At 36.3% G+C, this 16,040-nt stretch overlaps 1 protein-coding gene across 2 annotated transcripts; it reads right to left on the minus strand.

Moving 5' to 3' along the window:
• Positions 1 to 366: 366 nt before the first annotated feature.
• On the minus strand, positions 367 to 14,998 carry LOC140138678 (uncharacterized). Of its 2 annotated transcripts, XM_072160423.1 has the most exons (6): positions 14,660 to 14,998; positions 12,269 to 12,430; positions 7,647 to 7,735; positions 6,491 to 6,598; positions 2,389 to 2,491; positions 367 to 1,664 (listed from the first exon to the last, which is right to left on the minus strand). In XM_072160423.1, exons 4-6 carry the CDS (start codon positions 6,519 to 6,521, stop codon positions 1,292 to 1,294), a joined length of 507 nt encoding a protein of 168 aa, XP_072016524.1. In that variant the 5' UTR covers positions 6,522 to 6,598; positions 7,647 to 7,735; positions 12,269 to 12,430; positions 14,660 to 14,998; the 3' UTR covers positions 367 to 1,291. The 2 variants fall into 2 exon arrangements, with proteins under 2 accessions (XP_072016524.1, XP_072016525.1); XM_072160424.1 differs by lacking the exon at positions 12,269 to 12,430.
• Between the last annotated feature and the right edge of the window lie 1,042 nt (positions 14,999 to 16,040).

Below are 16,040 nucleotides of genomic sequence, written 5' to 3' on the forward strand. Positions count from 1 at the left end.
ACGTGTATAATAATAGAATAGAATAGAATAGAAAAGAAATTTATTATGTTTGGTTCCAAAAGGCATTAAGTCCAATGAAGTCAATGGCAACCATTTTTAAACCTTGCATTGGAGAATTTTAGGGGACAAAAGGATATTGAAAAGCAGATTAACAAGATCAAATTGATTCTATGTTCCCAAATTGTGGCATATTTGTAATGTTCACACATAGTACATGTCCCAACGTGTACCTTAAAGGAATCAGTCAAATTTGTTGTGCTTGTACAGAGGAAAATTCGACATCAAGCCATGTCCTCCTATAGAACTGCATGTTATAATCAAAATAACCAGTAGGGTTTTTTCACTTGACCTTATTTTTTTTTTACCCAAAATAGACAGAAACCCTTCGCGACAATTATTACTAGTATTATTGCAGTATTTTGAGTATTGAATAACAAATCTAATACTTCGTATTAATCGTACATTATGGCTTTAAGATGATATTTCATCTTTGACATTTCAAAACCTTATCTTTCAAAAAATGTTTCTGGTCTTGCAAAACACTCGCAACTTTATATCCAGCTAATTAATGATTTCACCAGTCATGGTACAGTTTAAGCTAAACCTATTACGGTTGCTGTCTTTGAAAAACCTTTGCCATTTGAAAAAGTCTAAATCTGAATAAGTACAATACATACACTAGTACGATATGAGTTATAATATCGATACCGTATCAAAGTTGAACACTGGTGGCGCTATTTATCTTAAATCTTGTTTGCCTCTTTACAAGTTAAAAATGTCTTCACAAAACGTCGATTTAAAAAAGTCTATTAAGTGCAATACATATGAAGAGCTTGTTTCCAAAAGGCATTAAGTCCAAAAGGCATTAAGTCCAATACCTTGTGTCACATTTTTCTGGTATATTTTTACATTTTTAAAGTTTAAATGCCATTTAACGATTGGAATAGATATATTTGTAACTCTAGCATATTCTCTAACTATTTTCAATATCCTTTTGTCCCCTAAAATTCTCCAATGCAAGGTTTAAAAATGGTTACCATTGACTTCATTGGACTTAATGCCTTTTGGAACCAAACACATGAGGTAAAGCGAAGAAAATTGCAATTTCATTCCAGCGCCTACAATGCGTGTATTTGATCGCCGATCGTATTATTATCATGATTATTTGCGTAGTTTTACGCAGCTGGGACGTTCAAACAAGACGTAAGACGAATAGCGATATGCAAACAGTTTATACGTAAAGACGTTGCATCAACCCCATCACTACCATTCCCCCTTCATAGGATGAGCGTTAAGCAATCACTTCGATGTAGCCACTCTGGTCGGTTGTTACTTGGAGATCATCACCCACATTCTCATTTCCCATATTTTCTAATGGAATTTCATAGTCTAATGGGTCGACATGTTGATGAGCCGTTGAGTTGTTCGGAGGAATATATGTGGAGTATGATACAGGAAGATTTCCTGGAAGTTCTGGGCCAGGTGTGCTGATGGGTGGACGCTGTGATGAGTTGTCCGGAGAAGGAACATATGTGGAGTATGCTACAGGAAGATGTCCTGGAAGTTCTGGACCAGATAGGTCGATGGGTTGATGCTGCGATGAGTCGTCCGTTGGAGGCATATATGTAGCGTATGGTTCATATTCAGGTTCTGGGTTCTTTAGCCTAAAAATAGATGATAATAAAAACAGAAAGTATTTATCGTTCGTAATGCGGTACACCTACCCTTGAAAGTGCGTAAGGGATGTTGACAACCGATTCGGGGTGTGTGAGGGTGGGGGTGGATGCGAAGTTAAAGAATATTGAGTGCCATTGTAATTCTTATTCATGTCTTACACACCCACCTACAAACGTGCGTATTGACGCACGTTTAAACGCACGGTCCACGTGCCGCGTATGGAAAATTGTAATCTCTCTATTAACTTCGACAACACGTCCGCGCTGCAGGAACCCACGACATCGAGCCGCGATTATGTTGAACCTTTACCGCTGTGCCATGCGTTCTTGAGATAAATGACAAATTACAATATCCAGTGGCGTACCGTGGCCGCCCCAGCCCCGGGGGGCTGAAGAAAATTCAATTTTGCCGCCCCTTCCTCAACAGCCCGCAAAGGTTGACCCAATTTTTTTCTCGGTCGTTTGAAAAGTGAAGAGCAAAAAAAAAAAAAAAAAAAAAAAACGGTTTCAGGCGCATAGTACCATTTTTTCAAAAATTTTTATGCTTTATCAAATTTTTCCGCCCTTTTTTATTTACTAATTCTTTTTGCCGCCTTCTTCGTTTTTGCCGCCCATTCGTCTTCTGCCGCCCCTTCATTTTCGCCGCCCCTGCTTTTACCCCGGGGGGCTGGCGCCCCCAAAGCCCCCCCAAAATACGCGCATGATACCTTACCTCTTGCAATATATCACAAAGCCAATCACTAATACGATTACAAGTATCCCGACTCCTGCAGCAGTTACTCCGATAATTATTGTTGATGTTAGAGCAGACCCATCTGGTAATATTAAGAGAACACAATGGAATAGAACATATCAATATATTCAATATACCGGGAAAAGAATGCATTCGGTGTAACGTGTTCATCCAAATGTCACCCATTCTTTGAATTGCAATTCCTAACCTTTGGAATATTTTGTTACAAATAGTGATGAAGGATATCTGTCAGGGCCGTTGCAAGCAAGGCAGTTAAGCGAATGGTGCCGTGTGTCATTGCCGCTCATGCACTGCTCCACCACACGATCAGAAGATTCGGGAAGCACCGTAACAAAACTTGGCAAGTGATGGCAAGAAAGTTTCGCACCACGTACGTCGAAGTTCACTTTTCAAAGGGCGAACTGTTGTTACGAAAACAAAACGACTGGTAAACAAGTCTACTTACTTGACCTCAAAAGGTCAAATCGTCTGTGAAAAATAAAAGGATGAAATTGCAACAGTGACTGTCACCCTTACGAGTGAAAATACAGCTTATTTAGCCAGTGTCAACATGGTGTCATCGAACATATTTTCTTAACATATTGGACTAACTCCACAGCTATATGTTTTTACAATATAACAGTAATGGAAAGAAAACTGAAATTGTTCGTCATTTTTCGGCACAAAAATTGTTGGCAAAAATGACGTCACGGACATAAACAACAATCTCCTAATTAGCATATGGTCGCCATTCCTCCAGCTAGCTCGTCCTGTGATTGGTCCTTTAGTTATCTAGTTTTATTCTATATCGCTGGTTGCAAGGGACTGCCCGTTTTCTTGTTGGCCTAGGGAGGATCCCTTGGTCAAAAGCTGCTTTTTACCAAAGTAAACTTTTTAAAATAAAGCATGTTCCACCGAAAATACGAGTAATTTTTCATAATACCCCTGTGTCTTTTTTGGATATAATTCTTGCTTGGATGTTATAAAACACCACGCTGTCTTTTTATCATGTTTATTGAGGCCACCTAATTGCGTTATACGGAAATAATTGGTTTGGGCAAATTACTTTTACACTTATGTTAAAGGAGTATTTCGTGATTCTAGCATCCTCTTTTTATGACATTTTTCAGTAGATATCCACGAAAAAGCTTATTTCCAAAATTTCAGTTGATTCCGATTTTGCGTTTGCGAGTTATGCATGATTATGTGTATTACACTGCTCCATAGACAATGCGTTGTAATTTCGTTCTGGTGCACTAGAACGAAATTCAAATTTGGCGATATTTTTGCTAAACGAATTAATCTGCAAGAAATTTTTATCCAGTGGTGTAAAAATCTCAACTTTTTTTGGGAAAAGTGGGGGGATGAGGCTGTGGATCACGAAATGGCCCTTTAAATCAGGTAATACTCGTATTACAGTATTCGGGTCAATTAAAAGCGATTTGCTCATTCGGAAAATGGTAAAATATATCAAAATTCAGTTTTTAGCACCTTTGTAATAGATATGCTAACCTAGCCTGCTAGTGCTTTAGCCTAAAGCCACGAAAAATAAAATATGACTTTCTACATCAAACTCTAATGAAATTAGCTACTTGTATTTGAATGAAACTTCAAATTAGAAAGATTTAGACCTATGACGTCACAGTTACTCTTTTGCCCATAACTTCATAATTGTAAGTCATAGATACATCAAAGTATAGTTTTTGGAATCCTTATTGCAAAAGAATTACGATGGTTTGACTAATTTTGAACTTGACCCTCTGTGCAAAGTTCAGCGACCTTTTCCCACTAAATGGGGAAGCTGATAAAATGCCTCCATAGCCTAAAATGATCAGCTCTACATTTCTCTGCCCAAATTGGCCTCTTTAACATGATTTGCATGATTGTATTGCAAGTTTACGAGAATTTTTTTATTGTTTATCTTTAAGATACAACAACAACTAGACTTAGCTGTGGTCTAAGACCACGAACACAGCCGTGTTTTTGACCCCTTAACTACCTTTGACCCAAAAATATATGAAAACCCCATAGACATTGGCTAATGTCAATGTATGCGTGCACGTGGCATTACTTTGCCATGCTATTTGTGGCAGAAGGGGCATTTTGAAGGTTTTTCGTATCAGACCGGAAGTGACACCTTAATGACCTTTGACCCTAAATATGTGTACACCCCATAGACACTGGGTAATAACAATGCATGTGTGTAAGTGGCATCACTGCCCTACGTAATTTGTGGGAGAAGGTGCATTTTAAAAGCATTTCGTTTTATACCGGAAATGACCCCTTAATGACCTTTGACCCCAAATAAAAAAATATCATATATACATTGGGTAAACACAATTCATGTGTGAACATACCATCACTCTCCTATGTTTTTCTTAGCAAATAAAATAAGGTATTTCGTTATATACCTGAAGTGACCCCCTATGACCTTTTGACCCCAAATAAAAAAATACCACATATACATTGGGTAACTGCAACTCATATGTGACCATACCGTTACTGTCCTATGTTTTCCTTAGCTAATTTGAAGGTATTCCGTTTTATGCCGGAAGTGACCCCTTAATGACCTTTGACCCCAAATCTGTGTACACCACATAGACACTGGGTAATTATAATGCATGTGTGCAAGTGGCGTCACTGTCCTACGTAATTTGTAGGAGAAGATGCATTTTGAGCTGAAATCACGTTTTTGACCCCTGACCCCTGCGTGACCTTTGACCCCACGAGTTTCATGTGACATGTAGGGGCACGGTCAATGATCATTGTGTTGTGACCAAGTTAGGTCAAAATCGATGTAAGCATGTGAGTGCTAGAGCAAATTTAATGGTCGACAGAAGAAAGAAGAAAGAAAGAACTAACGTCACGGCTGTGTAAAAAGTTTGTTCTCATCATTTCTAATTAGGTCTACACATCTGATATAAGCTTTAATTATGTAAAATAACCAAAATGCATAAAATTGTATTTGGTAGCAAAGTATAATTCATAAATAGTTTGATCAGCTTGTAATTGGCGGAAATCGTTAGGTTTTTATCACTACGCTAAAAAGTAGACCCACGGAAAGAGTGCTATAGTTAACCTGCCTGGTCTATATTCACAAGATCAAATAAACACAATGGGGAACGATTGCTCGCTACAAGAGGAAACTGAATATAATTAATAAGAAAGAAAGAACAGTATACCAACCCAAAGTGTTACAATTAAACAAGACAACAAATAAGCACAAATCCCGACCGGCACACAACCCAACTTGAAAAAAAAGCAAGGGAATGTGCCGGCATGGGAATCGAACCCACGACCTTCCGATCTCTAGACGGACGCCTTATCCATTAGGCTACCACTGATAAACGGTGGTTAAAGCTGGGTCTAATGTTATAGCAGTCATGGTATACAATACACACAAACAAATATTACGCAAGAACACAAGTGAAGGCGATCATTACTGATGCTTAATCGTTTCCCCAGTATAGTTATAAGTAAAGTAGGTAATGGGGATACGCATCCTGCACAAGAACAAATAAACATAATGGGAAACGATTGCTCGCTACAAGAGGAAACTGAATATTAGTATATTTAATAAGAAATAATTAACAGTTTATAAACCCAAAGTGTTTTTTGTGTGTTAAAGATAGTAGACATGGTATAGGACTTGAATTATTAATTTGTAATGCTTCTGGCGAGATGTCACAAGACTATTCTCAAAATAAAACATATTGATATTAATCCGCGATGTTATAAGGCCCGCCGATTACGAGCTGAAACTATATAAATCAAACAGTCCATGATCAAACAATCACAAGTGGAAAATTTAAAATGAGAATTCTTTCAAAGCGATGAGAATTGGACAAAACTATGAGAATTAAAAAACTTTTTCATCCAAATGAATGAGAAATATTAATTAACTTGTCAACAACCTCTCACAAGTGGTAAATTTTCTCATTTAAAACAATGTGACAGGTGGTTGACACGTTAATTGGTATTTCTCATTCAATTGGATGAGAAAGTTTTATATAAATGCAACAATTTTATATTCTCATACTTTTGTCCAATTCTCATTGTAAATTTCTATAGTGAATTATACCTGCAGCATTTGTGTGTGCCGTGGTTTGCATATCATAGTCCTCGGTGGTCGTAGGACCAATTGTTGTTGCTACATTTGCATGTTCATCTGTTGTAGACGAAGCACTCCCTGTTGAAATAATCATTGAATTTAAATATAAAGTGCATAACTACTTAAAGAATAGCACATTTTTTGGCGACTGGAAGGGAAAGAAGGAAGGAATGAAGAGAGAAAAGAAAGAGAGAAGCTGTTTGGTCTTGGTGGGATTCGAATCAGAGACCCTTCGCATGCCAAGCACTAGACCAGCAACACTTAGCCACACGTCTTCCATTTGACTGGCCAGCAAAAACGTGCCTATATAGCACTTATGGTGATTGCGTCATCACATCACCTGGGATGCACGCACGCGCAGTTCATATATCAAGTAGTACGGATGTCCCAAAAAAGGTTACATGTAGATTTTTGAAAATAATCTATGTTAATGTTAACAAATATAAATATCCTTTTCATGACATAATCTACGTACCCTCTACTAGTACTCCTGTGAATGTCAAGTTCACAACCTACGTACTTAGCCCGCATTCCAGACATTCCTGACAAATCTCTTTACGTGATATAATGCAGCATGCGGTTCATTATACCACCATTACGATACATCCACCGTGCATTTGGTGGGCCACTTGAGAATATGTTGAAAATAAGACGGCAAAGACGTTTTTTTGGAAATACTGAAAAAATGGAATACACAGGCCATTTCTTGCTTAATTCCCGTATTGGGCCCATAGATAAGATATGAAACATGAGTTTAAAGCAAACAGTAACGTGTAAAAGTCAAATTATTGTGGACAAAATGAATGTTTATTGTTGGCGAAGTAGCCTAAAAATGAGAAAAAATGCATGTCACGATCACCAAAATGGTTATATCTACAACTATGGGCAACGCCGGTCGTATGCTTTTCTGTAATGATAGATATTGACTAACGTGAGCTTGTATTAAATTTTCAGTGAAAATGGTTGGTGGAACAATCGAGTCGTAGGTTGGCATTTGGTTGGAAAGTTGCTTTTAAAACGGCTTCGTATCGCAATCGTGCGTGACCATTGGTGACCAGTGTCGATTAATAATTGTCAGAATCGTCCAGTTGACTCCAGTGATAGTATTAATCAGATTTAGACATACCGGAGTGCCGTCATCCCATTCCCAAGATCCTTCTGTCACATTATCGTGGAGGCCTATCCACAAATACTTGTTGTCCTGTCTTATGAAATCTGTTAATAAGGGCAAAAATAATAATAATTAGGACAATTATGCCCTTTGCAAGGCCACGAGGTAAGTCAGGCGAATAATTTTGATGACCTGATCACGCGGCGATACTGTGCTGGACAGGGTTAATTTTAATAAGACTTTTTCATTAATTGCCTTTTTAACATACCTTGATCGTGGAAAGCTGGCATTTTGAAAACTTGACCTTTGACCCCTTTATGACCCCTTGATAACCTTAAAATGAATTTCAAAATATTCTAAACATGTTAAGAATGTCATTGGGATCATTGCATTTAATTTTCAGCTCAATTGGAGCATTTTGACCCCTTAATGACCTTAAATGAATTTTAAAATATTTCAAACATGTTAAGAATGTCATAAGGATCATTGCAGTTAAATTTCATCCCAATTGGAGCATTTAAAAATTACCTTTTAGCCCTTTATGACCCCTTAATGACATTAAATGAATTTTTAAGGTGGTACTACACCCCCTGATATATTTTGTAACTAATTTTACATTTTTCTCAAAAAATAACTCCACACTGGTAAGAAATGTTATGTATATTATAGGGGCAAGGAATCCAATTAATTCACTGAAATTTCAGTGATTCAGGTCAAGTGGTTCATTATATAAACATCTCAAAAATAGTAACTAACCCCCTTAAATAATGACCATTATTAAAAAACGGGCGATTGTATTACAGATCCGTAAAATGCGTTGGACGCAGAATTTAATCTGCACATTTTGACACCTCATTTGTAGCAATTGACAACATATTGACGTCACAGCGTCACAATTAAATCAACGTAACCCAAGACTTGAAAGTTGCAGTAAATTGTATTGATTTTGTATTCAGTATAATGGAAGGAAATCTGTGTTATGATATCTGAGTGTATCTGACCTCACTACATTATATTGACTGGTGTTTTATTGCTTTCTGAGCTATCGTATCAAATGAGGTGTCAAAATGCGCAGAAATGAATTCTGCTTCCAACGCATTTTACAGATTTGTAATACAATAGCCCCTTTTTGAATAATGGCCATTATTAAAAGGGCCCAACAAACACAATAACGTTTTAAAAACGTTTTAAATAAGTTATATTTTGGCTTTTGGTTTAGGTAAAAACGTTTTAATAACATTAAAATGTCGGGTTATATAAAGGTAATGATAACGTTTTAAAACGTTTTGTATGAAAACACACTACAACAATATTTTTAAATGTTTTCACAAAATGTTATTGTAAACTATAGGGTGCACAACTTATAAGTTCCCCCTAATGCTTTTTAAAATAAATCGAAAATTATTTAACGAAATGTAAAATTGTAAAAAGTTATGAGTAACCATATTTGTTTTACAAATCTGGGCCAATTTTTAGTGTCACACATCATTGCGTTTGGTCACAATGGTTCATTATGTAAAAAAAGAGGGAGTTTTAAAAGTTGCACCTTAGTCCATAGGAGTCAATTGTCAAACTATTCAGTATGTTAGGCCTGTCCATGTGTTTGTAATGGAAATAAACTTAAGGTCAAGATGTTTAGTAGAGGATGTGTCCTCCTGCACTGTTGACAAGTGCATTGCAACGCCGCGGCATGCTGTTTATTAAATTCCGGACCCGTTGCTCATGTTGCTGGTCCATGTTGTTCCATACATGTTGGATTGCTCGGGTTAGCTCTTGCAGTGTTGTGTTTTTATTGACAAGGTGGTCAACCACATTTTTAACATATCCCTTCCATCTCAGCCATTTATCATTAGAAAGAAAAGAATTAAACACCTGCTTTGCTTTTGAAAAAAGAAGAAGAAGAATACCAAAGATTAAGTTGTTTTCTTTTACAAACACATGAATATCACTGGCCTACTGTATTGTTTGAGAATTGAGTCCTATGAACTCAGATGCAACTTTTAACACTGTTTAAAACGGTCTTTTTTATTTTACATAATGAACCATTGTGACTGAACGCAATGACGTGTGACGCTGAAATTTGGTCCACATGTGTAAAACAAATAAGGCTACCCATATCTTTTACAGGTTTGCATTTCGTCAAATATTTTTCGATTTATTTTAAAAAGTATTTAGGGGGGAACTTATAAGTTGTGGACCCTATATTTTTACAAACATTTTTGCCAAATATTGTGTCAATACTTAAATAACATTATGTTAAAATGTTTGAACCCAGCAAACACAGAAATGTTCTTAAAATGTTTTTTCAAAACCTTTTAATAACATTTAAATGTCGGTTATACAAAGGTCATGAAAACGTTTTTAAAACGTTATTGAAAATATTTTGGGCAAACATTTTTCGCAAAATATTTTTCAACCCCAAATAACATTCTGTTTAGAATGTTTTGTATCAAGTTTTCAAGAATGTTTTTGGAATGTTATTAAAACGTTTTTATACCCTTTATATAACCCGACATTTAAACGTTTTCTGTAAAACATTTTTGTTTGCTGAGCAATAGATTATCAAAAAATGTTTTTTAAGGTTATGAAAACGTTTTATACTCTTAATATACCCTTTATATAACCCGACATTTAAACGTTTTCTGACAACCTTTTATAGCCTTTTGCGAATGATGTCGAAAACGTTTTGTGTTTGCTGGGGGTTAGTTTTTTTTGTTACCTCTTTGCTTATCATAAATAACGTAATGCTTGTCTTGAGTCACTGGAATTCCAGTGTAGTAACTGGATTCCTTGCCCCTATAATATACATAACTTTTGTTACCAGTGTGTTATTATTTTTTGAGAAAAATGCAAAAATGGTCACAAATTTATCAAGGGGTGTAATACCACCTTAAAGTATGTGTAAGAAATGGCAAGAAAGGAATAAGTTATTATTACTGTAGTTAGTTATGTGACAATTGGTTGAAATAACATATCGTACAAAATTTATTCACCATATTAGTATAAATAATTTAGATATTAGAGCCACGTGGAAGCTGTGACCAACAGTTTTAAAATTAACGACTGATAAACAAGAGTAAAAATGCTACAGCCCTCACTGTAGTATATTTACAAGTCTTGACTTCTTGTGTTCCATGATATTTTTCACTAGCACTATGCGTAAAAACTATTATCTATACCATGGTGACTGGTATTTAGTGTCCCAATTGTATAACACTCAACAATAAAGTGGCACCAATGCTATATAGCCGCCCAATCACTGTTGACAATATTACAAATATTATGGTCTCATTTCATCCGGCATTTCATAATATAAATTAGTGGCAACAGTCGCCAATTTGATATTTGGATGATATTTCAAGAAAGCGACATGCCACAGATAAATCCGTGGGCACTTGTTATTGTTGATACATCTCTTTTCCGCATACCTACGTTACCATTCGGTTGGTGATTTACTGGTACATAAATTATGGGACTGCATTTTGGCGTTTTCAATGGCCCGAAATAGTTTATGTCTGATATGGTCGGTCGGCTATTGCAAACAATATAGATTGGTTCAGCACAAGTATCGTATTCATCTCGGTGGGTCTTTTAAAGATAAAATAACTTTGAATTCGGTGTAAACAACATCAATGGTTACCTCTAAATACCAGGTACGTGGCTGCGTTTGGAAAAATCTGCTAGACTTCGGTGCCGCATTAACATCTCAAAAAAGTGTACGACTAGCGACTATGTTTTATATTTACCGCATTAAAGATTACGCATACACTATACTTATTTGTATACGTTGGCTGGTTGGTTGTGCATGTCAATAAAATCTCCCGGTAAAAGCTATATATCTATTTTGGTGAGTATGAATATTTTGCACGCTTTAAAATTAGTTTATCTAAATCAGATGTAAAATCATATTAATCAGAGCATTTTGCTACATTACAATTAGGATTTTTGCAACACAATGCGTGAAATTGAATTACTTGAACTAAACATCTCAAAAAAAGTAACTAACCCCCCTTAAATAATGACTATTATCATGATTATTCAAAAAGGGGGCTATTGTATTACAAATCTGTAAATTTCGTTGGCAGCAGAAATTATTTCTGCGCATTTTGACACCTCATTTGATACGATACCCCAGAAAACAATAAAACACCGGTCAATTTAACGTAGTGAGGTCCAGATTTGAAAGTTGCACTTACATACAAATTTTGACAATACAAAAACACTCAGATATCATTACACAGATTTCCTTCCATTACACTGAATACAAAATCAATACAATTTACTGCAACTTTCAAATCTTGGGTTACATTGATTTAAATGTACGCTGTGACGTCAATATTTAGTCAATTGCTGCAAATGAGGTATCAAAATGTGCAGAAATAAAGTCTGCTTCCAACGCATTTGTCAGATTTGTAATACAATCACCCGTTTTTTAATAATGGTCATTATTTAAGGGGGGTTAGTTACTTTTTTTGAGATGTTTAGTTCAAGTAATTCAATTTCACGCATTGTGTTGCAAAAATCCTAATTGTAATGTAGCAAAATGCTCTGATTAATATGATTTTGAAGTGTGTACAAGAACTTTTAGGACAGCCCCATTTCTTCTTCTGCAGTCTCGTACAAGTTTATTTTCTTACCATTAAGGAAACGCTGTTCAGCTTCATCACGCACACTGGTCAAATAACTGTTGGAGTTTCTATCTCGGCAAGCCGCACGTGCCTCCCAGAACGTTAGCGGACCATCCCCACTTTTGAAATAGCAAAATTCTCCCGACAAGATCCATTCCGGAGGGCATTGTACTGTGTAATATTTTTACAAGAAATATTTCACATTAAAACATTTATAAAATATATACTGGTATACAAATACTGAGATTGGTCATTGGATATGGACTACTTTTTCTATTGACACAATTTCTGTAATATTTACACAATTTGTGTATAACAAAATGCTTTCTTTGCATTGGTACAGAAAAGAACAAAACATTATAGATAAGGAAGAAGTTTGCTATCTATAAATTCACAATATCTCTGAAAGAACAGTACCGTCGGAATTGTAATGTTTTATTATTTTATTCCTGAACAAAGTAAGATTATTTATGCAGTATAATAATACAACTTTCATGTATTTTGCGATCTTTCTACGCTCATACCGTTTTGCGGGTTTGCGATCTTTCTGCGCTCATTTGCGGCGGATGCCATTTCGCGGGTTTGCGGTCTTTCTGCGCTCGCTCGCGGTGGATGTCGTTCTGCGGGTTTGCTCTCTTTCTTCGTTCGTTCGCAGCGGATGCCGATTTGCGGTTTCCGATTTTTATGTGCTCCGTTCGTGGCAGAAGCCGTTTCGCGGGTTTGTGATCTTTCTGCGCTCGTTCGCGGCAGATGCCGTTTCGCGATCTTTCTGCGGTCGTTTGTGGCGTATGCCATTCCATGCCAGTGGCATACCACAATATTCCATGCCATAGGCAGACCACAAGAGGAACCTGCCAAGAATCGTACATCGGAGAGACGGAACGTTCTCTCAAGACCAGATTTCTTGAACATAGACGTCCAAGCACCACTTCGTCCGAGGTATCCAACCACATCCATATTGAGTCAGCGGGCATCACGTTGACCTATTGAAGTCCGAATTTTTGATAGGAAGCCCCGCTGGTTCGAGAGACTGAGGTATTAAGGAAGACATCCACATCAGGGCCAACAACCATCTCTGAATAAGGACGGATGGCACTACAAGTTACCAAATGTCTATGGCCCATCACATATTATGATTATAGGCCTATTATGCTAGTTGCGCTAAACAAGAAACTTTTCGCGCTTGGCTGATCTTCGCTTGATCAAGGCCATACTCATGGTCTACTGAAATGCCTCCTCTCCAGACCAATGGTACGTTCATATCGATCGGTTGGACGTCAAAAGGTCCCGTAAACGTTTTATATGCTATTGAATGTGGTGTTGAAATGAGCAAAATTTTAATTAATAATTTTCATTTTTTTCAGTAAATGTCAGAACAAAACCATAATGCTTGATACTCTGAATATTTTTCTAAATCCTGGTGTTAAACTTAGGCGTGAAATTTAGTCTTCTAGTGTAAAATTCTTTATTTTAACGGCTTCAACTCGGCCCGCGAGCTTTTTTTTTGGATGAACTTTTTAGCTTTTCAAAGTAATATAGTTCGCTAATGAAAGTATATATCATAGTTTTGTCAGAATTTATGTTTTGATTTCCCCATTTTCCATTTTTTCAAAATCAACTCGTAAATATACCCATGGATGAATGATTCTGCAAGATACATTTCTGAGGTCCGAATGTCACAAACAACTTTTCTTTCATGACTTTTGTTTTTTTAATATTGGACACACAGTAATAAAGTCGTGATAAAGACATCGTGAGATGTGCATCATTCACACTTACGTGGTGCTAGCCACCACTACTATATCTTCACACTGCACTATTCCCCGTTCCAGAAAAAATACAGCACTAATTTTTGGGATTATAAAAATATTATTAAGTTCTGCCAAATGAAGCATAACTGAAACAAAATCATAAATTTAGCACTAACTGGAGATAAAAGAAAAAGTTCACTACTTTACCAATTTCTTAAAAAAGCCCCAAAAACATGCATTTTCGGCACGTTTTCTGACAATCGAGTCACAAAAATCAAAAGCAAGTCTAAGCATTCAAAATCTTAAGTATATGCCGACATTTTGCTATAATTTTCACTTTTTTGTGTTACTTTATTCAAATGATTAGTTATCAGAGGAAAGAAAATGTATTTTTATAAAAATGAATGCATAAATTGAAATTAGACTTCGTACAAGTCTTTATAGTATCTGAAAAACGTCCAAAAATTGCATGTTTTGGCCCTTAATTCATAAATTTGGCCAAGTAGTGAAATTTAACTAAATTAATAATTAGAATGAGTTGTCTGACATTCGGAGTCAATGTTGCCAATTTGATTTATTTAAAGCAAGTTGGTATTAAGACACAAGTAATTTACTAGGCATTGCAACAAATCTAGTAGAATCTACGTACCGCTTGATGTCTCACCAAAAGCATTCCTTCCCAAGCAAAATATCAGCAGAAACACACAGTAAACAGAATATGTCAAAAACGTTGTATCTCCAGACATAGTAATTGGTCTCATAGTCGAAACGTTCATTATACTCTGTATAATACAATGAATTGAGAAAGCTGCTCTACAGAACTATATAAAGGAATTTCCATAAAGCAGGTCAAAAAGAGAAATGTACAATGTAAATGGATCTAACTTTTATTCCCTTTTTCTTAATTATAATTTCTGTTACCCTAGCCCTTGCCTTCAGTTCCTTACATTTCGCCATAACTTCTCTACCACTCAAAACCATCACTTCCTATTGCAAAGTTAATAACCTTTTACTGGCAAAATACACCGACATTTAATTGAAATGTACCAAAATTGCATCCTTATTGTTTCCTGTTTCAAGGTTACGCAAAAACACAATGCGTCATGGAAGGAAACTAATAGCAGGGAACAAACGCCCGTATTTTTGGACGTACTGACAATCCTATATACAGCATGTCTCAAAAAAAATTGTGCAAGTGAAAAGCGCCCTCTTTGGCAATTAGAAAATACCTTTGTGACATGATGCTTACATCAACGTCAAGGGTACAGTCTTAGCTCTCAAATACCGTTTGTTCTGTTCAATTTGCTTATTTTTAATCTCGAGATATGTTTAGTTAACAACGAAAGGGTAAAATCACAATTGTGCCACTCTTACGAGGGAATAGAGCTGTACATGTAAATCAATAATTTAAACAAACTTTAATGAGCTGTGATATTATGGTTAGGACATTAAATTTTGTTACGCATAATTATATGTGTTACAGCGCCATTATGTTTTATGCACACAATTACTATGTAGTCCTAGGTTTCTGATTGTATAAAAATCTCAATTTTTTTGAGAATGAAGCTGCATATTTCATCTCAACGACATATCACCATCAAATTTACCATGAAAACTAATAGTTCAAGGAAAATCGAGTAAACGAAAACTGAACCATACTAACATGAAAAACCAATCGCAAAAAACAATATCTTCAATTTTTACATATAACCAGGGCCGGATTTACCTTGTTGGGGGCCCTGGGCCAGGCCAAAATTTGGAGGCCCCAAACGCACCGCGAAGAAGGCATGTACACTCAAGTGGCCAAGTTCTTAGATTTTAGCAGGACATTTACGCGAAGATGCACACTGCACAGGGCAATGTTTGGGGCCCCAAAATTTGGGGGCCCTGGGCCCGGGCCCATCTGGCCCTATGGTAAATCCGGCCCTGCATATAACATATAAACTGCCAATACATTTTCAAACTTTTACTATTCGTTGAACTGATTGAAATGTACTTTGGACACATTTTCAACAGCAATTGAAAACATA

This window comes from Amphiura filiformis, chromosome 18 (genome assembly GCF_039555335.1).
Source record: "Amphiura filiformis chromosome 18, Afil_fr2py, whole genome shotgun sequence".
In the NCBI taxonomy this organism is placed as follows: Eukaryota; Metazoa; Echinodermata; class Ophiuroidea; order Amphilepidida; family Amphiuridae; genus Amphiura; species Amphiura filiformis.